This window comes from Pollachius pollachius, assembly GCF_949987615.1.
Source record: "Pollachius pollachius genome assembly, chromosome: 10".
NCBI classification, from domain to species: domain Eukaryota; kingdom Metazoa; phylum Chordata; class Actinopteri; order Gadiformes; family Gadidae; genus Pollachius; species Pollachius pollachius.
This window is the reverse complement of record NC_136943.1, coordinates 17980894-18008088: the sequence shown is the minus strand read 5'-3', so window position 1 is coordinate 18008088 and position 27195 is coordinate 17980894. Positions and strand designations below refer to the sequence as shown.

The 27195-nt window shown below is 44.6% G+C and overlaps 1 protein-coding gene and 1 long non-coding RNA gene across 2 annotated transcripts; both read left to right on the top strand.

The window, feature by feature from the left end:
- The first annotated feature begins 2302 nt into the window (after positions 1-2302).
- Positions 2303-4425, top strand: LOC307081352. The gene is made up of 6 exons (XR_013812140.1): positions 2303-2327; positions 2581-2619; positions 2976-3014; positions 3371-3409; positions 3704-3802; positions 4112-4425. It is a non-coding gene; the product is annotated as an uncharacterized lncRNA (long non-coding RNA).
- An 8161-nt stretch (positions 4426-12586) lies between these two features.
- Positions 12587-26055, top strand: LOC307081344 (F-BAR and double SH3 domains protein 1-like; the record flags this gene model as incomplete). Its single annotated transcript, XM_079744489.1, has 21 exons — positions 12587-12607; positions 13141-13250; positions 13372-13408; positions 14161-14234; positions 14376-14520; positions 15331-15467; positions 16463-16526; positions 16745-16873; positions 17126-17248; positions 17737-17832; positions 18340-18456; positions 18603-18707; positions 19338-19493; positions 20009-20137; positions 20828-20911; positions 22017-22161; positions 22315-22415; positions 23845-23946; positions 24152-24353; positions 24555-24598; positions 24741-26055. 21 exons carry the CDS (start codon positions 12587-12589, stop codon positions 24789-24791), a joined length of 2172 nt encoding a protein of 723 aa, XP_079600615.1. The 3' UTR covers positions 24792-26055.
- Positions 26056-27195: the final 1140 nt, after the last annotated feature.

Below are 27195 nucleotides of genomic sequence, written 5' to 3'. Positions count from 1 at the left end.
CAGCTGTGTTTCATTAGGTGCACATGGCATCGCACAGCGCTGAGACACATCCTCCATCCTTCCCTTTGCTCGTCTTCAAACCCTTGCCATAATCACAGCTGCGGAATGCATTTGTTATTTTTTTTATATTAACCTTTTGGCATTTTGAGAGCTTTCTTTTGTATCTACTACCAGTAAATAGCTTTTTTCAGTTCTGTTTTCAATGCTTTCATCTGCTCTTGGCTCCAATTAGCAGCCATCTACCTACCTTTGATATTGTATTGGTGAAAGGAATGGGCATTCAAGAAGGTCAACATATTCCCCTAATGACTGAAATACAAAGTTACAGATAAGGATTATGGTATCTCCCTCCAACAGGCCTGCCTTTTCCCTGGGTACTAGAGTACAGAGCTCTAATGCGTCACTAAAGCTGCCAGTCTATCTTCACTGAGAATGTAAGAGCCGTGCATACATTACAGCGCTACATTGCACCGCGATGTGTGGTTCCTGAGTGCTTCTTCCTGTCTCTTATCTGTTCACTGCCGAGCAGGGCGATCTAAAGGGCAGAACTTTACTCTGTACTTTATCGTTCAAAGAGGTTGCAAAACCAAGTGCACACAAAACATTTTTTTTATTTTAAATACTCTATTAGATCAAACGGGCTATTGGTCAGATTTAATAGCCATTATCTGAGTGTAATTTGTAAGAAACGGCCTAGCCATCCTTCATCTGATAGTGATTTAAATGCACTTTGGGAATCTGTTTCCGATAGTCCATTACCTTACGCACAACACTTTCAAATGTTCCGGGTGATTGGGATCCTTTGCATCAGGCGTTTGAAAAAAAAACTGGATTCATAGAAAGTGATGAACGGAAACTACTTCTCTCATACCAAGGGTTCGCCTTCAGTGACGCAGTACAGGAAACAGACGAATGGGGAAAGCCTGGTAGACCTGTTTGAAGTGGCAGATTCACTAAAGCAAAACGTTGTATACGTGCAGCTCCAATCAAGATAAGTCACATTTGCAGGTTTTGACATTGATGATGCGAGAATATTTAATAAAATGAAAAGTTTATACTATACTATATTTTATATATTATTATTATTATTATTATTATTATTATTATTAATATAAATATTTCTTATTTTCTTTGTATCATCATCCACACAGGATGCAGGATCTCAAAAGGTTTACTCTCACCATAACCATGGTTGTGACACAATAACGTATAACATTTCATGAATTATTTTCCTAATTTATTAAAAGCCACTTGCTGGTTTGATGATAAAAAGTGTTTATGAAGAGAAAGAGGGATTCAAAATTGTTAAATACTTTATATCTTCACAGTGTCCAAAAAAGGTTGGAATAAATCTAAGTCGTTTCATGAATCCCAGGCCTTGCCCATGTCATGGCAAACCGCAATCTATATCACCTCGATCTCAAAGAGTTGAGGTTCCCTGCCTGTGAATGGGTCTACCCTGTGTGGGAGCACATCAACCACAACAAATGTTTCAATGATCTACAATATGTGAGGGATTCCCCAATTTGATTGTTAAAAAGAGCCTCAGAAATGGACCATCTTCACTGTCAAACCCTTCAGAACTGTCTTCAAGGCATCCTTTGGTGAACTGAGACGTCCACATTCAGGGCCTGCCATCTACCACCAAAATACTCTATTATTAGTAGCCTACTTGCGTTTTAAGCTCCACTGAAGTACTTGTGCAGCTAGCCATGGCTTTGTTGGCCCTAGTGGTTTCTCCTCGCTTGAGGCTGGTCCTGATGCTGTTAACCATTTACAATGTAGGCTCCTCCACTGCCACGAATTGCGGCGAGCAGGCATTGCATGAACTCAGGTGTCAGGTATGCGCCTTATTCAGGGAAGTGAATAAGACGATGATGGTGAGTTTGGGAATCCTTTACATTTTTCAATGTTCACCACTCGTGAGAAGCAATATTGAAGAAGGTGACTCAATGAAATCTATTCAATGCAACTTGTGTTGTTCAAGGAGAGTAGCTCACCTAGATATTGTGAGTGGTTAGTGACTGGTGTGTCAAAAGTTCCTGCAAGGAGACAGAGCAGGGAGAGGGGAGGCGGATAACAGACTGATAACTTGTTTCTGCCTAATAACTGTATTTTATTTGATTATTATTAGATCCTCAGGAACATTTTGGAGTTGTAGAAATGCTGTGTCATATAGGCATGTATTGGTGCAATTTTTGTTAGACTGAAAAGCATCACTGTTACCATCGACCACTTCCTCTTAAATTTATCTCTAATCTAACACGTCGGCCTGCCTGACTGCCTAGTTAGAGTCTTTACACAGACGATAGGCACACAGACGACATGTGAGTACCTAGTCCTATTTATGAAAGATTTACTTTCATTTCTGTATTGACAAATTTGAACAGTAGACGTCAATATGTCTGTTAATTTTAAGCCGTTATGTACTTATGCATCTGTGGTGATTGTGGGCTAGGAGATGTGAGCTAGAAGAATCTCACTGAATTCACACAAATGGCTATTAACTAAAACCGGCAGTTAGGACCATGTACGGCAGTAAGTACCATGCATGTAAAACCTGCTTCTTCTTGTTTGCAGCCTCCCTACACTACCCTTAACATCACGTCTTCAGAACAGGTAAACTAAACTGACACAGGACAAATCAAAAAGGTGGTTGATTCATGTTAAATAATTGGTAAATGTTTAGTAACCATTTACACTGGATGTGAATGCGATAGAAATTCACATCTAGTCCTATTTATGAAAGATTTACTTTCATTTCTATATTGACAAATTTGAACAGTAGACGTCAATATGTCTGTTAATTTTAAGCCGTTATGTACTTATGCATCTGTGGTGATTGTGGGCTAGGAGATGTGAGCTAGAAGAATCTCACTGAATTCACACAAATGGCTATTAACTAAAACCGGCAGTTAGGACCATGTACGGCAGTAAGTACCATGCATGTAAAACCTGCTTCTTCTTGTTTGCAGCCTCCCTACACTACCCTTAACATCACGTCTTCAGAACAGGTAAACTAAACTGACACAGGACAAATCAAAAAGGTGGTTGATTCATGTTACATAATTGGTAAATGTTTAGTAACCATTTACACTGGATGTGAATGAGATAGAAATTCACATCTAGTCCTATTTATGAAAGATTTACTTTCATTTCTGTATTGACAAATTTGAACAGTAGACGTCAATATGTCTGTTAATTTTAAGCCGTTATGTACTTATGCATCTGTGGTGATTGTGGGCTAGGAGATGTGAGCTAGAAGAATCTCACTGAATTCACACAAATGGCTATTAACTAAAACCGGCAGTTAGGACCATGTACGGCAGTAAGTACCATGCATGTAAAACCTGCTTCTTCTTGTTTGCAGCCTCCCTACACTACCCTTAACATCACGTCTTCAGAACAGGTAAACTAAACTGACACAGGACAAATCAAAAAGGTGGTTGATTCATGTTAAATAATTGGTAAATGTTTAGTAACCATTTACACTGGATGTGAATGCGATAGAAAAATAATGTTAAAGATTAGAGCTAAAGTCACAGCATACAAGTCAAGGTTTTTCATCTTTACAGTCATTTTGCACTTAACAGGAAAAGCAAGATCAATAATGTATTTTTCCCCAGAGACAAAGTTGTAGTTGATGTTTCAGTACACTGTTTGGCCACTTGCTTATATATGGCTCTGTGTTGGATATCAACAGCAAAACTGCACTCAGTGGTACTTTAAGACTGGCGTGGACCAAATTCAGAATAAATATTCTAAGGCACTGTCTTCTACAATCCAGCATCAAGAATGCCTGGTAAGATTCCCATTACTCAACATGACTGTGCGTAAATATGTGTGTGTGTGTGTGTGTGTGTGCAAATGTGTGTTTGCGTGTGTCAATGTGTGTGTGTGTATGCCTGTGTGTTTTTGTGAGTGTCAATCTGTGTGTGTGTGTGTAAATGTGTGTTTGCGTGTGTTAGTGTGTGTCAATGTGTGTGTGTGTGTATGCGTGTGTTTTTGTGAGTGTAAATCTGTGTGTGTGTGTGTGTGTGTGTGTGTGTGTGTGTGTGTGTGTGTGTGTGTATGTTCACTAGTATTGAGTATTTTCTGTCTCCAACTGAAGGACTTCAGTGATGTTAAGGACCTGAAGTGTAAGGATAACCCAAAATTAAACCATTTCTTGGATCTGCTGGTTGAACTGTCCACCCGGCTGAGCAACAAGGCCGGGATCAAAGTGAGGAGGGGGAGGAGGCGGAGATCAGTCTGGAACCAGGAGCCTGCCCACTGTTTGAACTGACACACTGAAGCCTGCCCACGACAAAACCAACCACTTACAATCTTTATTTTTAAATACTGATTATATTCATGGAAAAGCCTATTGATGGAAGATTAATATTTATATTTTTAAATACTGATTATATTTATGGAATAGAATACTGATGAAAGATTTTTATTTTTATTTTTAAATACTGATTATATTTACGAAATAGCCAACTGATGTAAGTTTTCTATTTATATTTTTAAATACTGAATATATTTATGAAATAGCCAACTGATGAAAGTTTTCTATTTATATTTTAAATACTGAATATATTTATGAAATAGCCTACTGATGAAAGATTTATATCTTTTTAATAAAGATTTATATTTATGGAATTGCCTTCTAAGTTTTAGTGTTAAATGTATTATTTAATTACTTATTGATTATCTGAATGCTGAACTTGAAATATTGTTATTTATCATAAACTATGTTTTAAAAGTTAAAATATATTGTATATGTATTTATTAATCACAGTGTTGTTGAGGTTGAATCCGCTCTGTGCAGTGTCCTGGCCGAGCATATTCTTTAATAAAGACTACTTAAGACATGATTTAATGGTTTCCGTTGCTGAATGCCTTCTGTTATTATTAGTTTAGTGAGCAAATCTAGAATATGCTTCACTATTAATCAACAAAACTGAGAGAAACAATATTCATCAACCCTTATTATAAAACAAATTATATTAAAGTTATCAATTATTAGTATTGGGGTCACTTTATGCACACGTTTCAATGCTGGCGAGCAATCTTAAAATTTGACATGCCGAGAAAATCTACTTTGCCCCCCGAAGATAAAACAAGAACCAAACCTCAGCATTATTTGACGAATGCCTCTCAAAACAAACATGCAAGTCACAGATCTAAGGCTTCATTCTGAATGATTGAGCCGATGGATTGAACTTTAACTTGTAAGCAACGTGAACTCTGCTTACATTGTGTAAATTAAAGTTCCTCATCACAGCGTCCCGCTCCTATCACAAGAAACTAGAATCAATCTTTTCAGGGGGCTGGTCAGATATATGAGTGCATGTTACAGGAAATTAAATGAAGGCCAAAGGTCTATATATACGAGAACCGGCGGGGTTCCCAACAAACATGTAGCTCATTGTCCCATGTTTGAAACAAGCTTTGAATAATTTATGTTATTTATAAAACGGTTAAGCCTACTCCCATTTGCAGTGGCGGTTCTAGACAAATTTTACTAGGGGGGCCAAAGAGGGGCCGGTGTTCAACCAGAGAGGCACAAAAAAAAGGCACAAAATGATATTTAAAGATTTATTTATTTTATTTTCAAATCAGTAAAATACAAAGAAAACTTCCCTGTATGGCCCAATAAAACAAACCAGCTCAACTGTACTGCATGGCTTTTTAACTTAACCACTCAATTTATGGAGCTCATGCCCTAAATCCTGAAGCTAAAGGAGGTAGGGCCGTAGAAAAATGAAAAATACAGTACAGGGTACAAATACAGTGTTTCAATTCAATGTGAACAAACCTCCAGGGTACAACAAAGGGTATAAAAATGTGACATTACCTATTAATGTAAACACTACACTACAACAACAGCAAACGGCGGTTGTGCTGTCTGGCAAAACGGTCCACAAATGCATCCAGATCCAGAGCCTTGGCCCTTCTGGACTCTATGCTCAGGACACCAAGATCACTGAGTCTCATGTCAGTATTGGTGGACCGCAGGAAGGTTTTGATCAGTTTCAGTGTGGAGAAACTGCGTTCGCAAGAGGCTGAGCTTACAGGAAGGGTTACGGCAATCTTGCACAGTCTAAAGAGTTCAAAGAAAACTTCCCTGTATGGCTCAATAAAACAAACCAGCTCAACTGTATTGCATGGCTTTGTAATTTCACCACTCTGTATTTTTCTGTCCAAAACTCTCTTAAATTGATGGAGCTCATGCCCTAAATCATCAATGTCTGCATTGTACAAACGGCCAAATGAAAAAACATTTGTCTCCTTTAAAAAGGCATCACTCTGGGGGTTGAGAGACTGTATGCTTGTCATGAGCTCACAGTTGGTATTGGAGAAACGTCTGTTCAACTCCTTGAGCATGCTGTCAATTACAGGATAGAAAAATGATGTGCAAAACATAGCTTTGTCACGTTCTACCTCCCTCTGACCAACAGTGCTTAGTGTGCAGTAGCCACTGAGCCTAGTGCTCAGCATTGTCTGACGTTTTGCCACTGATGGTGCAGAATCACAGTGCTCACAAATAGTCAATGCTTCATCCCACAACTTATCAAAGAAAGACTCCTGCCTGTGGTCTTTCAATGTCTGGACTAAAGCATTTACCAAGTCAACAGCTCTAGCCAGATCAACAGTTTGTGACTGTAACATGTCAGACAGTAGTTTTGTCTCCCCAAACAACTTACTAAGAGTGACAAGGTGCACAACAAATTGTAGGTCAATTTGAGGCAGAAGACCTCGGGCCTCAACAGTTCTTTCACCGTGGCGTTCTTGAGCAATCTGTTGCAGTAGTCGTTTAAGGGCAGGTAGAGTGTCAATTATGTTGCGTAGTGCTAGAAATCGGCATGCCCAACGTGTGTCGCTTAAACGTTGCAACTCTCTTGTTTTGCCATACATTTCTTTTTGGAGAGACAGCCATTTTGGGTGCACATATGAGCCAGAGGTAAAAATATAAAGGCTCTGTAAAAAAGGAAAAAACTCCTCTGTTTCTGGGACATTTTTGACTACATCAACTAACACTAAATTGAGACAGTGTGCACTACAATGAATGTAGAAGGCAAATTTAGCCTGTTCTTTGATCCTTGCCTGAACCCCTGAATGTTTACCGCTCATAACGGCAGCGCCATCGTATGCTTGGCCTACAAGGTTATTTTTGTAGTTCAGGCCGTAACTTTCCAGTAAGTTCACTATTTTTCCAGTTAGGCTTGCTGCATCTAACCTCTCTGCAGATTCCAAATGGAGAAAACTCTCCTTAATGGCCCCATTGTAATAGTACCTGAGTGTGAAAGAAATCTGTTCACTTTTTGAAACATCCTTTGTTTCATCTGCCATGATGCTGAAAACCTCACTGTTCTTCACTTCTTCTATGATTTCAGAACAAACCATTTCTGCCAAACAACCCAAAACCGCATTCTGGATGATCTCGCTTGTGTACTTTGCATTGTTAATAGAAGTTAATCTTCTCTTAACAAGTGGGTCGTGGTTAGCAACTGTGCTAAGAATTTCCCTAAAGTTTCCTTTGTTATTGGACTCTTCAGATTCATCATGCCCTCTTTGTGCTATGTTTTGTGTAGCTGTAAGTAACAGCACTTCCCCAATTGTTTTAATGTATGCCCGATTTTCTTGTACTTGTTTAGTGTGTTCTTTGTTAAGGATATCTGCTAGTGTTGCATCATTTTTAACAGCACTTTGATAATCCCGCCATGCTATCATCGCACACTTGTGTCGCTCAGACTTTGCATGAACTGAAAACCCTGCCTTTCTCATAGTTGCATTTTTCCAGTTTCTAAACCCAGGGGTTGAAACAAAAACAGTGTCACGGGCCTTTGGTGTGCTAAAATGTCTACATGCATAGCAATATGTAGAGTCCATTATGACAGAATACTCAAGCCATGGATGAAGAGTATACCAGTTTTGCCTGAAGCACCGTCTTCTGTCCCCCATCAAAGTGGTTGGGAATATATTCAAGTTCGGCTGTACTGGTGCATCATTCTTGGACTTGCTGATATCTGTAGAAAGATGTACAGTAAACATAGAGCACAACTACAACATTTATTTACTTACGCATGTATATCTGCATGTAGTTCAAGTTTGTGCCATATTGGCACAAATTGAATTTACAGCAGAAAGCATAATTTTAAGGATACACAGTAGACCTACAATGAAATTGTAATTGCACTACTTTGCAAACAGAAATAACCTTCTTCATCACAAGCCTGCAGTACTTGATCCACATGGATTTACTTGCTGTACCTCTGGCTGTTTCTCTCTCTGTCTCTGTATGTTTTCTTCCTCCTCACCCTCTTCTTCATCCTTCTCACTCTCTGAAATTTCCCTCTCTGTGTCAGAGCCCTCACGTTCATCACATGCCCTCTCTCCAACCTCCTCCGACTCTCCCTCTTCCTGCTCCTCAGCTCTCTCAATACCTTGACTTGTTTCTCTCACTGCTGTTTCTTTCACTTTTTTGTTTACTGGGGCAAAAAAGGATGCTATATTCTTTCCTCGTTTCATGATAGCTGCTATTAGAAGAAAAAATCGTAGGTGCATGCATTACACTTCGTTGCATAACCATCTCTCCCTACTTAACACGGGAAGATCAACAAGAACAACAAGTCACATAAAAGATTAAATCGTTTTGCTTACCTTCGACTTTTGCAACAGGAGAAATCGTAGCTACTTTCTTTCTCCAGGAGTATTTGCTGAGCTCGCATTCACCGAGCAGCAGCAACACAGTGTTTGGGTGCGCCGTTTGGGTGCGCCGCTCTAATTTACCCGTGTAGAACGTGCAGCAACAATGTTTGGGTGCGCCGTTTGGGTGCGCCGCTCTAATTTACCCGTGTAGAACGTTGCGTCGCATTAGTTCCGCTTTTGGCACTCGCGTGTAAAATCATAATCAATTCATAATTGTTTTATTTGGTCAGCACGGTGGGGCCACAGGGGGGGCCAGGGACATGTCCACAGGGGCACGGGCCCCCGTGGGCCCCCGTGTAGAACCGCCATTGCCCATTTGATTCCCTAAAAACACAGAAAGTGTAACCAGCAGTTAATTCAAACCCATATGTTGATATACACGTATCTAGAAATGCTGATATACACGCATCTAGAAACGTTGATATATTCACATATCTAGAAACGTTGATATAAACGTATCTAGGAACATTGATATACACGTATCTAGAAACGCTGATATACACGTATCTAGAAACGCTGATATACACGTATCTAGAAACGTTGATATAAACGTATTGTAGCAACCCCAGTCGTCGGCGGTTGGGAACACGAATGAAAACGCTCAAACAGGGCTCGGTGCAACGGCTTTATTGCCTGCAGCTCAAAAAGAGGAAATCATAAAGAAACTGAAATTCTTCCTCAATGGGGCAAAAAAAGGGGGAGGCGTCTCCGGGTCCGGTCCGTCGGTGAGGTCGGCGTGGTCCTGGCTCCCGGCTTCTCCCGCTCAGTCCTGGGGAAGGAGGTGTTCCGGCGTTAAATGCGGTATGGCGCATTCTTTCCTTACTGCGTCTCTCCAGCTCGGTTTCTTCCCCCTTCTAGAGCGTGCCCGGCCCTTAAAAACGGGGGGTCTGGTTCTGGGATGTCGGGGTGGCCGAAGCTCTGCCCCTAATAGTCTTTTAAAAATGGGGCAGTCCCGTCCAATTAATAGTGGCATGGGAAGGTTTGGCACCATACCAGCCTGGACCGTGAAGGTCCCCTTCGGGGTCTGTACGGTGATCCAGTCTGTGCGATATGTCTCGGTTTGGCCGTGGATGCAGCGCACCTCGATATTCCGTCCGGGAGTTCCGTCGGTCAGACCGGGTCGGACCAAGGTGCCCATGCACCCTGAGTCGAGGGGGGCGTGGGTATCTTGCCGCCCCAACCCGTACCGGCAGGCTTGGGGATACGGTTCTCTCGTGAGGCCAGCACGTGGTACGGAGACAGGCTCCTCCTCTCCGGTCCGACGGACTGGCCGTGGGCATAGACACGTCCCCGGCTCCGGAACAATGGCGTGCAAGGTGGCCCTGCTGGCCGCAGGTGTAGTGCCTCCACTCCTCTCTCGGGGTCTGAGTGGCAGGGGCCACTGCGGGCCACGGTGGTCATTGTTGGGTAGGCACGGATGGGCAGGGCCGGGGAGCACTGGGTCTCCGTCGTCCGTACGCGTCGCTCGGTCCGCATCTCGCCCCCTCCGGGAGGCGGGACTGTTCCTCAGCACAGCCGCTGGGTGACCTGATGGTTTTCCAGGAGTTCGACGAGGTCGTTCACCGACCCGGGTTGGTTCCCGGAGGCCCAGCGTTTGGCCACGGGGGGGGGCAGAGATCGGATGCAGCGGTCTATCACGAGCCGGTCCAGCAACTGCAAGCCACCGCTCGGCCAGGCGGGCGAGGTGTGAAATCTGGCTCCTCACTGAGCCGAGCGGGTCGTAAGTCCAGTCATGGTACCGTTGCGCCCGGGCTGGGAGGCTGTGTCCTTAATGGGCGAGGATGGCCCGCTTGAGCGTGGGGTAATGCCCCGCCTGAAGGGGGGTGAGATCCCGGTAGGCTCATTGGGCTTCCCCCGTCAGGAAGGGCGCTAGGATGTGGCCCCACTGGTCTGCTGGCCACCGTTCACGAACCGCGGTTCGCTCGAAGATCTCGAGGTACGCCTCGACGTCGTCGGCCGGACCCATCTTGGTCAGCCGCTTCGTGGGGGTGGCCTAAGCAGGTTCCCGACCGAGGTGCTCGGCCATCCGGATCATACATCTCCTCAGGATCTCGATCTCCTCGTCCCTCGTTGCGGGTTGTTCTGCTGGCTGCATCCTGGTTCGGTTTGGGGTTAGTCAAGGGATCGCGTCGCCTGCATTCTCCACCACTGTGGCAACCCCAGTCGTCGGCGGTTGGGAACACGAATGAAAACGCTCAAACAGGGCTCAGTGCAACGGGTTTAATGCCTGCAGCTCAAAAAGAGGAAATCATAAAGAAGCTGAAATTCTTCCTCGATGGGGCAATCAAGGGGGAGGCGTCTCCAGGTCCGGTCCGTCGGTGAGGTCGGCGTGGTCCTGGCTCCCGGCTTCTCCCGCTCAGTCCTGGGGAAGGAGGTGTTCCGGCGTTAAATGCGGTATGGCGCGTTCTTTCCTTACTGCGTCTCTCCAGCTTCGTTTCTTCCCCCGTCTGGAGCGTGCCCGGCCCTTAAAACCCCTCTGTCGTCTCCTTCCGCCAGGTGATTCCAATGTCCATGATTGCCCGGGTTTGTGGGATGCGCGATCTAGCGCAGCCGCGCTGAACGGCACGTATCTCCCTCAGACTACCTGTCCGCGGAGAGGGCGCTGTTCAGGGTGCTGGCGCGTTTCGTCCAGGCGCGACGGCGCAGGGTCGCCACAATATCTAGGAACATTGATATACACTCATCTAGTGAAGTTGAAATACACGCTTCGAGAAACATTGATATACACGTATATAGAAATGTTGATATAAATCATCTAGAATCAATGATACACACTTCTTGAAACGTTAATACACACACCTCTAGAAATGTTGATATACAAAATACACGTATCTAGAAACATTTATATGCACGCTTCAAGAAACGTTGATATACAAGTAGAAATGTTGATATACATGTATCTATAAACGTTGATATACTCGTATCTAGAAACGTTGATATCTAACATATTTTGGTTATGTATGGTTTGGTTTAAGTACGGTGAACAAGTGAAAAATTCATTCATTATTTAAGTTATAAATAGAATTGTAATGCAATCATCAAATTTTCATTAGCATTTTCAAAACATGTCCCCAAATGCTGATTCATGCACAATTCTTTCTTTTCGAACAAATCTTTTGCTCGATTGTACCTGAAAAAGATTTAGACATCACATCACTACCCTCAACAAAGTGGACGATTTTCAAATGCAAATGAGTGGGCGGGATAAAGTCCACCCATTGGACTTTATCTTGAGTCCCATCACATTCCATTTTGTCCTGAGGACTGATCCCTCACATTTCACCAGACCTCAGAGGTTAGGAAAAGGGCATAGGTGTAACGCCGGTGCAAACAGTTCAATTTCACACTTCAATATACGACAGGCTGTTAGACTAGAGTCCAAATAGCACATCACTTAAGGTCGGACAGGACGAGGAGTGACAATAGGATTTTTAGTAAATTGACATTCGGGAAGCAGCGAAGATCTCCAACCGTCTGGTATCGCGAGGCTAATTAGTTCTCGCTGATGATCATGAAAACCTTTTCTCTTCTCAAAACAAACGTAAACAGCAACGTTTTCAATTGACAGAATACAATCAATGATAGGCCTGCTAATAAGTTGAAATAAGTGGCACATTTTACTTTTCTACTTCAGAAAAAACAACGTAAAAACGACGACCTGCGGGACCGAGGCGCTCACCGGTGGGGGCGGGGGGGACCGAGGACCGGAAAGAGTCGCGCTCACCGCGTGAAGTGGAGATAGGAGGACGCAGCGACGCACCCGTTCCTCGCCTAGGAGCTCGTAACGTGGATGAGGCAGGACGCCGCTCACGCGCGCGGAGGAGCGCGTGAATGTGGAGACAGCTGGACGCAGCTGCGCTGAGGAGCGCGTGCATGTGCCTCCAGAGCGATGCAGCCACCGCCGAGGAAGGTAGGTCTGACGCATGCACACTCATATATGTGGGTAATTTTGGATTGAATGACAGTAAATATTTGAGCTGAATCAACAGAATGTTGGGATAGATTGCACACGATGTGGACGATGTGGACACTTCCTGGTGTATCGATTGGTCACACCGGTTTTCAACATAATTCTCCCGAATGGAAATGCTGTTTGTGAGAATCTGGTCAGCATCAGTCAGCCTTAAAAATAATCGCGAAGTTGCACCAGTCAAAATCTCAAAGAAAAGTTCAAAGGTGAACTCCTCATTCTATATTTTTCATTCTGTTTTCAATGTTTGCTGTCTTTCAGTGTATTTTAATAATAACTATAACAACCTTAGTTTGTATTGCGCGATTAATTTCAAGCCATCTCAAGGTGAATACGAGCAGACCTACCAAAAAGATACAAGAGTAAACGGATGCAGAATAAACAACACTTGCGGTGGTTATTTGACAGGCAAGAAAATAAAGAATGTGTGATCTAAGGGATGTTTGCGTACCATCGTTGATGTGCACATCCAGGTGAAGGAAAGCCAGCAGGTGAAGCTGGTGTTCTCAGAGCAACTGGGGAAACTGCACACCAAACAGCAGCTGGACACTGAACTGCTGGAGGAGATGAGGTCACATACTGTGTGTCTGTGTGTGTGTGTGTGTATGTGTGTGTCTGTGCGTGCGTGTCTGTGGTTGTGCATTCAATAGTGTGTTTTTGTGTCATAAGTGCTCATAAGTGTTCTTGTTTTGAAGGTCTTTCAGTAAACAAAGAGCAGCTATAGAGAAAGAGTATGGGCAGGCAAGTTCACACACACTCACACACACACACACACACACACACACACACACATATACACAGTACACACAGGCACACTCGGTGCAGGACGAGCGACTCGGTATTTTATCAGGAACTGGTCATTAGCCATCGACCAGGGACCTATTCTGGGCACTAAGTGCTGCTCCTGGATCAGGTTAACCCTGCATCCCTACTCCTATGGCCCAGTGTACACAATACAAACATATTGGAATCTGTTTTCTGCACAGCATTTGTTCGCACTTCTCTTCAAGATTGTGTGTGTGTGTGTGTGTGTGTGTGTGTGTGTGTGTGTGTGTGTGTGTGTCGTGTGTGTGTGTGTGTGTTGCAAAGTTTGTGGGTATGTGTGTGTGTGTTTGTTTAACTTGTGGGGAATGTCACATCGAAGTGTGTGTGTGTGGATGTGTTTGTGTGTGTGTTAATATATTAGATCAGAGAAGTTTTTTCAGAGACAAGAATTGATGTCTGTGTGTGTGTGTGTGTGTGTGTGTGTGTGTGTGTGTGTGTGTGTGTGTCAGTGTGTGTTTCTGTGTTTGGTGTGGCGCATTAAGTAAGACTTTTAAAATATATAGTTTTTAAAAAATATCTAACTTGAGAGCAACTGAGGGCTACAACAAGGTCACTCATCAAGTCGAGGAGCTATTACCCAACTGTAATAACTACAGATGTTTTAAACTATTATAGCTATAGAAATGAACAGAACTATGACCGTAACATTCAGCTGTTGACCTCTCCAGACTCTGCAACGCTTGGCTGCTCAGTACCAGAAGAGAGACTGGCAGAGAGGAAAGACTGATGCAGTTACGTTTGGGTAGATAATGCTAAACACACACACACACACACACACACACACACACACACACACACACACACACACACACATTTCATAGAATGTCTGGCGACTCTGCATTGATCCATATTGTTGTTTGTGTGTGTGACTGTGTGTTTCCAGCAGTGTGTTCGGTATTTGGCGGTCCGTTCTAGACGCCAGTGCTAAAAGTGCTGTGGCACGATTGGCCGCAGCAGAAGAGTACCGCTCGCTCCTAGGAGAAACGTCGAGGAACCTTCGCTGTGCAAAGGAAGTTCGAGCTAAGAGGGTAAGTAATAGTCACAGCCTGTGCAGTTGGACTTTACTGCGTTGGTAATCAGATATTAACAGGTGACTTTTTTATTTTATGTTAAAGTTCTTTAACCCTAAACCCTTTTATTTTTTATTAATGTTCATGAAAATATAAACAAAACAAGATGTTTGTTATATAACTTGTCATTCTTGTTAAGTGTTGTGGACTAGCAGATGTTATAACTTCAGGGTTGACCCTTTGTGTTCTGTCATCACACACACACACCACACACCTCCCATCCCTGGCCTTTAGTTTAGCTTTTGAACATTTGGATGGTTATGTTTACTCTCTTTCCTGCTGTTGTTTCCCACTGATAAGTTAACATTTCACAAGTTCACTAATAATTAAAAGGTTACAACATAATCATGAATCAAGCTAAGCTTTTTAAGAGTTATGTATTAGTTTACGTAATTTTTTTAATTTAAAGTGTTTCTAGACCCAGAAGTAATGAGAAGCATTTGGAAAAAAAAAACACTTTTATCAGACGAATCAGATTGTAGATGAACAATCTAAACTCTCTACTGTACATTGTCTTTATTACAGTTTTACTCAAATTTAATCTAGAATAAAACTAATTAAATAACTAATTAATATTTTATTTTCTTATTTCAGCGATTTTCATTTTTTATATTTCTGTGCAAAAGATATATTTGATCATTTAATTCCTTCTATATATATTTAATATTATATAACATGTATGTGTGTGTGTTGTGTGTGTGTTTGTGCCCGTGCGTGCGTGTGTGTGTGTGTGTTGTGCGTGTGTGTGTGTGCATTTGCCCACCTCAGGGCTTGGAGCAGCTCCAGAGGGTTCAAGTGGAGGTGGTGGAGGCGATACGGGAGCTGAACCGGATCAAGAAGAGGTACCACCAGCTGGGCCACATCGCAGACGCAGCCCGAGAGAAGGCCGCTGAGGCACAGGCCAGGTCAGTGTGTGTGTTTGTTACGTCCCCTAAGTGGGCTAGGGGTAAGGGGAGTAACAGACCAGATCAAAAAGAAAGTAGGAGTCAGGTGGTCCAAAGTAAAGGTGTTTATTGCCAATTAAGGGAGACCCACAGGCCAACAAAACAAATAAAAGGTATCCCTGGCTAGAAACAAGAAATGATCTTTCTAAGGGTAAATAAAAATACATTTGCTCATCCTCCCTAGCCACAATATAAACAGGAGAAAAAGGGGGAACGAACAAAATGGCAGGCCTCCCCTACACGGCTTCCTGGCTCAACCCAAAATAAGTAATGACCAAACAGAACTGCTAAGCAGTTGACGGCAGCGATACAACCAGGCAGCAGGCCACAGCAGGCCACAGCAGACAACGATCAGCATGGAGCCAAAAGCAGATCATGGAGCCGAGAGCAGAGCATGGAGCCGAGAGCAGAGCATGGAGCCGAGAGCAGAGCATGGAGCCGAGAGCAGAGCATGGAGCCGAGAGCAGAGCATGGAGCCGAGAGCAGAGCATGGAGGAGAGAGCAACTGCCATGCAGCTCCTCTCTTTATACATGCAGCCCCCTTGATTAGGTCTCCAGGTGTGCCTCGTTTAGGTGAAGTCGAGGGTCTGGAGCTAGAGGCAGCATACACAAAAGGACGTGAGATACACATGGGAATGTGTGTGTGCGTGCGTGCATGCTTGCGTGCGTGTTACATATTTCACATGTATGCCTCTTTGTGATAATTATCATAAGCCACGGAGCAGTTTCTTCCAATATCTTAGAGTTTTATAATATAAGATATGAAATTGTCATATCATTATGTGATGCATAGGTAGTACAATGAAAACATGGCCTAGTGCAAATGTCAGATAAAGCATGGCCTTTGGCTAAAAAAATAATTAAGGGGACATTTTCTTTGTCAAATCTAAACTCTCCTTTTCCATTCTGTTTTCATGCCAAGCCGTCCTTCAAGTGTTTTGTGTCTATCTGCTCAGGGCCCGGAGGAGTGACCATAGAATCTTCCACTTCAGAACAGGACTACAGAAAATGAGCGCCAAGGTTAGGGTTGAATAAATAAACTCTTTAATAGTCAACGGCCTACTGCTTGAACACTGAAAAATATGTCAATGGACCAAAAAAATGGCTTATTCTACCATTTTTGTCGGATTAGTAATTTCAGTAAATGTTGGGCATACTTACGTTTTAAATATTTTCAAATTTGTGTGTGTGAATATGTGTGTGTGTGTGATGTGTGTGTGAGTGTGTTTGTGCCACAGCTCAGTTCCAGGTTAAAAGAGTGTGACGATCGTTTGCATGAAGTTCGGAATGAATATCTGCTCTCCCTGGCCGCTGTGAACGCTCACCTGCACCACTACTATACTGTTCAGCTGCCACACATTATGGAGGTGACACACACACACACACACACACACATACACATACACACACAAACACACACACGCACACACACAGGAAAAGTATAATGCGTTATTTTATATTTTTTGGAGCAAATATATTGCTATTCATGACAATGTCTATTTAACCGTCTGTTTGACTTATCTATATTTGTCTGCCTGGCTGCCTGTTTTCCTGTCTGTCTATTTGCCTCTCTATCTGTCTTCTGTCTGCCTGCCTCTGTCTGTCTGCCCGGGGTCCAGCGTATGGACGGTGATGTTTATGACCAGCTGAGGGGCCATTTCAACCTGCTCTGCAACACAGAGATGAGTGTGTGCCTTGCCACACACACCGAGTACAGCCAAATCCTGGACTCTGCCGCCAAGGTGTGTGTGTGTGTGTGTGTGTGTGTGTGTGTGTGTGTGTGTGTGTGTGTGTGTGTGTGTGTGTGTGTGTGTGTGTGTGTGTGTGTGTGTGTGTGTGTGTGTGTGTGTGTGTGTGTGTGTGTGTGCGTGCGAGAGAGGGACAGTAGGAAAGAGAAACATATGGACATTCATTCTATATAATATAACGTAACTGGTCATGACCCATATGAGTATTAGTCCCATAATCGTCTTCCAGATAGTTGTTAATGGTTTAGTCTGAGTCTGTGATCTTCTGCCATATCTGTGGTCATTGGGAGCGGAGCAGGACGCCACTAGAGAGGAGCTGATCTGAGAACACAAACACATGGATGAGAAACAGCCCCACAGTAGCTCCTCTATGCTGTTTGACGTCCCTGGCATTCCTCGCCTCCACTCCATCAGGAGGAGGAGGAAGGCCAAGGGTCAGTCCTCTCCCCTCTCTCGAGCGGTGGTGGTTTGGTTTTCCGCAGGTGACCAGAGATCGCAGTGTTCAGCACATTCTGCAGGAAGGGCTGTCCTTCGGCGCTCCCCCGCGCCTGGCCTTCCAGCCGACCGTCAGCGATGTGGTAGGTATTCCCAAGTCCCTCCCCGCTAGCAACACCTCACAGGGGACAGGCAGGAAGGAAGACCCCGTGAGCTGGACTCAAAGGGGGGCCACCGTGTCTTCAAAACAAATGCAAAGATCCCAAACGTCCTGGCCAAACTGACACAGTAGACCTTTAAAGGTCTAGTGTGTCCAATACCACACAAGAAAATGAATTTTTAAAACGTCAAACAACATTCGTAAATCGAGGTCAAGATGTCACCGTTTGACAAAAAATATCACGCAGACGTCAGCTCGTCTACAAGAATACGTGGAAAATAGGACATTTTTAAACATATACAGTATGTTTATGGTGACCAGTCTACACGTGCCCACGTTATCCGGGATTCTTCCTGCACGCTGTTAAGGGATCTGGTGATCCTATGAGTCAATCCGTCCTGAGGCGTGAAAGGCCAGAGTGTACAGACATGATAGATGCCATCACCATGTGGATGGAGCACATGAGACCGGTATGTACCCTCTCTCCCAGGTGAATGGACTCCAGGAGGTTTGTGGCTCCGGGGGGGAAAGCGGTCTGAACAAGGAAGCCAGGAAATGGGCCACCAAGGTGGCTAAAGACTACAAGGTCATCAGCCACGGAACAAGGGTAGACATTACAAAAGATTTAATATCTCGTCTTTGTGACACAATCACAGCGGGCAATATACATGATGGACCGTGTCTCTCTCTTTGACTCTCTCTCGGTCTCTCTCACTCTATCTGTCTCTGTCTCCCCCCCCCACCCCCACACAGGCCCTGCAGAGCCTAGAGAGCAGGGTGCAGCTCTTACCGAAGGAGACAGGGCTCAGTGTGGAGCAGAGGATGCTGGAGGTGGAGGAGACTATCAGGAAGGCCAAGGTAGAGCCTCCATAGCGCCGCTGGGAGGAGAACGTGTGGTTGGCCCCCATGTTGTGTGAGGACACAAGGTGGTAGGGTCGGGTTGAATCTGCTAGGATTCATCTCTGCCTTGTGGCTTGTTCGCTGGTCTAGAAAGTTTGACAAAGTATAGAGATAGATGTTTCAGACCTGCTCTCTATACTAGTCTGCAGCATAAAATACCTTTTTAGTTTTGAATGATAAGATGTCTTCTGCAATTCAAGCACCTTTTTCCTCCCTATTTACTGCTGCTGCTACCTCATTGTATGTGTGTGTGTGCTTGTTTGTGTTTGCGTGTGTGTGTGTGCGCGCATGTATATGTGTGTGTGTGTGTGTCTGTGTATGTGTGTGTGTGTATGTATATGTGTGTGTATATACGTGTGTGTGTGTGTGTGTGTGTGTGTGTGCACATTATGTGTGTATGTATGTGTGTGTATATACGTGTGTGTGTGTGTACATACATGTATGTGTGTGTGTGTGCACATTATGTGTGTATGTATATGTGTGTGTGTGTGTGTGCACATCATGTGTGTGTATGTGTGTGTGTGTGTGTCTGTGTGTGTGTATATACGTGTATGTGTGCGTGTGTGTCTCCGTACGGCTGCCCCTCAGGTGAGCAGGGTGAGGGCGGAGGCGCGGCTGGCTCTGCTGGAGGGGTGTGGGGTGGGGGTGGAGCAGTGGCTGGGCCCCGCCCTCAGGCAGGCCCACGAGGAGCTGGAGGGGGGGAGGAGGCTCAGCGAGCAACGACGCTCAACTGGGGATGTCTCGGTAAGGGTGTGCACACACACACACACGGACGGACGGACGGACGGACGGATTGACGGACGGACGGACGGACGGACGGACGGACGGACGGACGGACGGACGGACGGACGGACGGACGGACGGACGGACGGACGGACAGTACCTACATACACACGCATACACGGACAAAACACAAAACTGCACATACATAGACACATGCACACATTCGCACGCACACACACACAAATATACATACTGTACCTGCATACATACGCACACACGGACAAAACACAAAACCGCACATACAAACAGACACACACACGCACGCACGCGTACACACGCACACGCACACACACACAAATAAACAGAACCACACACGCACGGAACCATGCACTGGCAATTGCGCGGACACATGCATACACACTAACACAAATACTCACACACACACTGACATGCACACAAATAGTTTGTTTGTACATACAAGTCTTCATGATGAGCTTGGACGACATCCACGTGATGAGTTCCGGGTTTTTTACCAGGAGGAGGAGTTTGACCTGACTGACTTGGAGGACTTTGAAGAGGAGGACGGAGACATCTTTGTGGATCTGTCCTCTGCATCTGTAGTCTGTCTGTACCCAGCAGCGTGCAGAGTGGTGTATGACTACCAGGTAGTGCGCACAACAAATGCACAGTTACGCTCCCAATGTATTACCCCCCTGAAGCAGCCGTCTGTACATTGACAGTTTTCATTTTTCAGAAGCTCAGAAAGGCCTGTTCCTATTGGTTCCTCATGGCGCCCCCCCCAGCAATAAATGCTGCTGCCAAGATGGCAGCCTATCAGCAAACTGCTAAAGAAACTTGCATGTCCATCTGTGTTTGTACGCATGCCAGAGCATTTTAGTTGTCTACGTATCCATGTATAAGCAGAGGTGATTAACTCCATGAAGGAGACGGTAAAACTGCAGTGAACACTGAATATAACAATGTAATCGGTCACTTCGTCTGGAAACATAAATAAGTTGTTTGCCTTGAAATGTAACATAAACATCCCCATAATCCAACCAAGCCACAGTTAGAAATACTGGCTATTGGTGACAGACATTCCCGATACATAATAAAGTTAAACGAGTGAAAGGGACAGCCACGAAGAATCAGGGGTGTCTGGCTTTATCTGAAGAGGAGGCTGGCTTCACAAGCAGAGGCTTACCGTATTTTATAAATATACGGTAATAGTTTTAGAAATATTATAGCACCTTGAACGATTGTTAGGACCCTTAAGCAATGAAATAAAGTTTGAGAAACCAAATGTAATGAAAGGTTGAGGGTACCAATAAAACCTGAACTAAATGATCCTGTAGGCTAGCCAGTCAGATGAGCTGTCCATCGTGGAGGGGGAGGAGCTCCAGGTGGTAGAAGAAGGGGACGTGGAGGACTGGCTGAAGGTAAAGGCTGTATTCAAACATCATGACATGTACTCTGTGAAAGAGTCCTCCTCTCTGTGACAGAGTGAACAGAGTCCTCCTCCTCTCTGTGATAGAGTGAACAGAGTCCTCCTCCTCCCTGTGACAGAGTGAACAGAGTCCTCCTCCTCTCTGTGACAGAGTGAACAGAGTCCTCCTACTCTCTGTGACAGAGTGAACAGAGTCCTCCTCCTCCCTGTGACAGAGTGAACAGAGTCCTCCTCCTCTCTGACAGAGTGAACAGAGTCCTCCTACTCTCTGTGACAGAGTGAACAGAGTCCTCCTTCTCCCTGTGACAGAGTGAACAGAGTCCTCCTCCTCTCTGTGACAGAGTGAACTGAGTCCTCTTACTCTCTGTGACCAAGGGCGTGGGAACCGGGGGGGACGGAGGGGACGTGTCCCCTCCAATATTGGAAACAGGCGCATCTGTCCCACCTAAAAATTATACCAGGGGAGAAAAATGTTTGATTTTATTTTGAAAGCGCAACACAGCGTCACGTCACCGCTTCTTATTCTAAAAGACTGGATGATTGAGCGTGCAATTAAAGAATTGATTAGATATTTATCAGTTCATTACTGCCGTTCAAAATGTGATTTCCTTTACATTTACAAATGTATCTTTTTAGTAGAATAAAATATATTTGTGAATTTTTTCAGTGTAGTTAATTTATGACATTTCTGTTCAAACCATTAACGGATCTGTCAGGTTTCCGATATGTGTCCCCCCCAATGTTAAACTCATTCCTACGCCCCTGCCTATGACAGAGTCCTCCTACTCTCTGTGACAGAGTGAACTGAGTCTGACTGCGCCACATCAAGATGCAGTCACATTTCGACAAAAGCTCTGCGTTCCAGTCTCGGGTTCTGTGCCTGTTCTATGCTGACTGTGAGGTGTTCCTAACATCAACATACATCGCACTCCGGTCATACCCTCGCTAGAGGCAGCCTCAAAACGTGGGATTCTAGAGAAGATTGAGATTAGGATTCAGTTACGATCCTCGAAATATAATCTTTATCCATTGATATCTAAACTATTATTGTTCGTTTTCCCCAGCTCTCTTTCCGTCCATTAATCACCTCTCCCTAGGTGTGTAACTCAAGTGGTCAGGTGGGCTATGTGCCGGAGCGCTACGTGCAGTTCCTGTGTCTGCCAACAGAAGACTCTGTGCAGCTGGACTGTTCCTTTAGCTCCTGTTTCTCTATCGGGAACATCAGAAGTGGGCCTAGTTCAGGTCTGTGGTTTGGATCATACTTCACAACATAAGGGAGACCGACACAATTAAAATATTGACTGGGAAGGAGCATGTCCCTCTTATCTTTTCGTATGCATATGTCTGTGTGCATGCGAGTTCCCATCTCTCTGTGTGCCTGTTCCTCTGAAGCAGGGATGGCCAGAGCGTTGTACACCTACCAGGCCCAGAGTGCAGAGGAGCTGTCCTTTCAGGAGGGGGCGCTGATCCGCCTGCTGCGCTGTGGGCAGGGAGAGGTTTGTGTCCACTACCAGTGTCCTGTTACATTCAACGAGTAGAGCCGTGATGGGCGTTAACGTTAGAACCAGTATCCAAATCACTCCCTTTGAAGGGTTCTAGAAGAAGACGAAAAACAAAACCCTCGACCGCTTCCTCCTTCTTCCCCACGCAAACCACTGTGATGCTCACGCTATGATGTCCTTGAGTCCTTGCCACAAAAATTCAGCCAGCAACATAGGTTAACGTGGAAAGATAGTGATTTATTTACCGTGGTTGAAAAAGTGAAATGGCAAAGCCAAACAAAATACTTTCATAAACAAACAGAAAATCCACCAGAGGGTTGCTCACTAGCAAAGGTCAAATAACAAGAGAATCACAGAACATGTACCAGCCTCACAGCAAGCCGTCTCACTCTGCCTCCCCCAACCCTCTTCGAAAGCAGAAAATACCGGGCTTAAATAAAGCCAACCAATTAACTAAATTGGTAGATAGCAACTACCATAGGGGTTCACAGACCCATGTACCATAATACATTTATCTTTAACAATGAAATGATATTCGACCATACACTTCATTACACATCTTAACAGTTCAAATGTTGATTATGAACTTCACTGTTGCAAAATGCAAAATACCGTAATAATCATACATAGAGCAAATAACGTCCCCCCCCCCCCCCCCCCCCCCCCCCCCCTTACAAACAGGCCTATTCCTGCATCCCGATCAGGCAATGAAGTGTTGCATTATCAGGTGCTTGTGTTGCCCGGGGTTCAAAATGTTTGGGGACCCAGGAAGTGAGTGAGGCTGTCAGTGTCTGTTTGTGTCATGCAAAATGTATGGATAAACGGCAGAGAATGGGTTGTGGAGCAGATCTGCTTGTACCTAACCGATTGCCAGGATGTTTACATGTAAGTAACTGAAAGGTTTTGTCTTTTGTGATCGCTATGGTCGCTATGTCTCATGACGAGACGCGGTTGCCGGCACCGCTCGTCATATACTCAACATTACCCGATGCGTGAATGCGTGTGTGCGTGTTGATCAGTTACGTGTTGCGGGTAGTGTCAGATGTACGTGAAAAGGAGGGGCTACCTTTTTCAAAAATACATTTTGCCATTTTTTTTTTATCATTTTAATCACTGCTGAACAATTTGACACACTTGCAGAATGAGCACATTTACGTCCAAGATGTGGGTGTTCCCCTTGCAGTCTGTAGGATATTTAAATGTATTTATACAATATATATTCTATAAAACACTTTAACAATGACAACTGCATGCAAAGAAGAGAACAGTTGAATACACTTAAAACAATTTTAGAAAGTTGAAACCCTCAAAGAGCATTGTTTCAGGAGCCCCACCCACCCCCAGAGTGATCAGCTCCCCCTCCCCCTCTGTCCTCTCTGAGTGGACGTGTGTGTGTGTGTGTGTGTGTGTGTGTGTCGTCCAGGTGGATGATGGCTTCTGGGAGGGGGAGCTGGACGGCCGGGTGGGGGTGTTCCCCTCCCTCGTGGTAGAGCTGCTGACAGAGGACCGGGAGGAAGAGGACGAGGTGGAGGGGTTGGCTGTACAATGATATCATGTGTCCGGTTTATTGGAAACACATTCCAAACTAGTAATAAAACGAGTGACCAAAAGCAGGATCAGTATTCTGTTATCGGTATGATTGTGAAAATATATGGACTCCTTTTTTTGTGATTTTTTTTTTTTTGTGACGCTGTTTTGGTTTTAGTTTTCCTCTCTTCTTTTCTCCTCAGACTCCGCCCACCCCGACCAGCCCTCCTCCGGGCCCCTCCTGCTCCCCTCCTCCCCCGGTCCCTCACCCCTCTCTGGCCCCGGCCAGCCTGTACCCCCAGCCCCGGACGCACCCCCCTCTTGCCTCTACTCTGTCCAGAGGTCAGGGGGTCCGAATACACACCCTCAATACAGAGCTCCGACGTATTACTGATAGCCCCGCAGGTACACCCACGCATGCACGCATGCACACACAACCACGCATACACGTGCGCACGAACGCACATGCACGCACACACACACACACACACACAGTTTAGAGGCTCTATATCTACTATATCTATCTTCCCAAGTGTTATGGAGGTTTAACCTTACATCCCATAATGCGTGTGAGTCTCTGACCTCCTGATGTGTCTCTGCCTCCAGAAGCAGCAGGCAGTAACCACACCTCTCCTGGGAGACTCAGACCAGTGAGTTCATGATGCACAGAAATATTTTCATGAAACGCATGATGGTTATATTGTACAGAGTTGCATGCTGTTATTGTTGTCTCTTTCATTAGCATCACACTTAACTGTTATGGCTCTCTGTCTGTCTGTCTGTGTGTTTCAGTGTCGAGCGCCACCGCCACCCCCTACCCAGAGGGTCTCTCCACAGCCCTAACTCCCCCCCCCCACCAGGGTCAACATGTCTTGGGCCTGGAATGACATTAGGTCTGTTTGATCTGTGACAGATCCCAGCTCGGTCAACGTCTGAATCTGATACAGCAGACTTGACAATAGGGAAGACCATCACACAGTATTCTAATGCAAATGTGTGTTATGTTTTAGTGTGTATAAACTGGACACTAGATTTGCCTGGATGACCCACAAAACATTTTGACAGGTGGACGATAAGAGGCATGTAGCCTTTCAGTTGATCCAGTGTACTTTTTGTAGACAATAGAAATTTGAAATTGATACCAATAGACTAGACCAGCAACCGCAATGAAGAGGTAGCTTGCATAATAATCCTCATTACATATATATCTACATTACAGTAGCCTGCGCTGCGTAGCTTGATGAAGAGAAATAGCGTGTCATATACAGTATATATCAAAATATATAGTATATAATAGTAGGCTATGCCAGAAAGGGTACATAATTGTAGTATGTAGTAGTATATTGTAAAGAACATTGCAGCATTGATTTTTTCATTACTTGTGTACTCAGTTACATGAATACAGAAAACCCTGATAAGAGATGATCTAGACCTGTGTAGATCTCTGGGGCTATACACCCTAACCACAGAGGGTCTATAGATCATATCCACAGAGGGTCATCGTCAGACAAACACTGCTGCCGCCCATCACTATCTTATCGGTCTGCTCTTTTGTTGCACCAGGGCATGGGTAGTAGACTCCAGTAGTGAGATGACTCTGTACCGGGTCTGTTAAGGCAGACCCATCAGGGTCACTCAACAGCTTGTTCTGTCTCAGGTCGTTACCTCTGGGAAAAGAGTATTTTAAAGTGAACACCTGCAGCTGTGTTGGGTTCCATTAAGTGCTAGTCTCTGGACTATGATTGAGTAAATACAATTAGCTGTTCAAACCACAAGTCGCTGGACTTTGGTTGAGGGAAGACAATAAGCTGTTTCAATGTGTTTGATCAGGGGAATTCATCTGGATGTCTATGGAATTAGTTGAAATGATGAATTCTCAAGTTTGTGTTTGAGTTGTGCATATTTGCAGGTTGAAAGTTCTTGATACACTGGACAAATACATTGAAATTGTAGGTACTGTGACTGCTTTTTTTTTAACTCTAACCACCAAAACATTGGAACGCATCAGCAAAAAAGGGATGGGATGCAAATATCATGTCAACATTCAAATGTGAAAATGTTTTGTGAGAGTGGAATTATAACATTCACACAAAATGATGTTGTTAAATTAGAGATTTGTCCTCTAGAGCAGGGGTTCTCAACCAGCGGGCTGCGGACTGGTCCCGGGCCACAGAGCATTTGCCACAGGGCTGCAGAGATTTAGAAATGACTTACACAAAATTCAAATGAGAGGCTGTCACACCAGTCGCAACCCCACTTCTCTATCATGCTTAAGTCTTCATGCAACTATTGTTCAATAAATACTTGGTGTTTTATGTGTGGAACCGGTTTCGTTACAGGATTGAGGGTGCTCACTGTATCAATGAGAAAAAATGTGGCTTTCAAATGCTGAATAGTGCATTGGAGAGGAGATTGTAGCTGTGTAGAAACAGAAAAGTGGGAGGCTTGCTAATGGCGCATACGTGCCGACCAGGGATGGAAATGAACACCCGCCACACGCCATTTACGGGTGGATTGTGTCACTTCACCCGCCACTGTGTCGGGTAATACTTTCCAGTCAGGTCCGATCAAATTTGCATATTTAATACATTCGTCATACGGCGCTGCACAGTTCCACAACCATTACTTTCAACATCCGGCCCCCTTCTTCTTCTACGCCTCTTTTGCTGAACTGCGACTGTCAACATCCGGGATAATATACCGGTAACCATAGAGATAATATGCCGGTATCAACATTCGGTATAGTATGCTAGACTAATTATTGACATAAAAAAAAAATACTAGAGAAAGCAATGTTGGGTTTCCTCACCGGAGGAAAGAGAACAGCTGGGGAGAGTGTAGGCCAGGTACAGGTGGCGGATGATAGTACGGCTGTCATCCCCAAAAAGAAGCGTTGTTTTAATAAGAGATGGCGAACATCGGACAGTGGGCAACACCGTGACCGGCTGGTGTTTGACGGGACGAGCCAGACAATGTTCTGTGCTCTCTGTCGTAAACATGCTTCGGATGGCCACAGGTCCAATAGTTTTGTGAGTGGGACACAAAACCTAAAATTGGAAGCCGTGGAGGACCACGAGTCCTCAAAAAGTCACCTTCACGTTTTGAAAATTGCCAAGGGAAAATCAGCGCCCGAAACCACGGCAGCGATGAGGCCGCTCGTTAGCCTCAAAACAGCCCAGCTTGATAGAAGTTAGTTCGAAATGCACACGCAATTGCCAAAAAGGGAAGGCCATTTCAAGACTTCCAA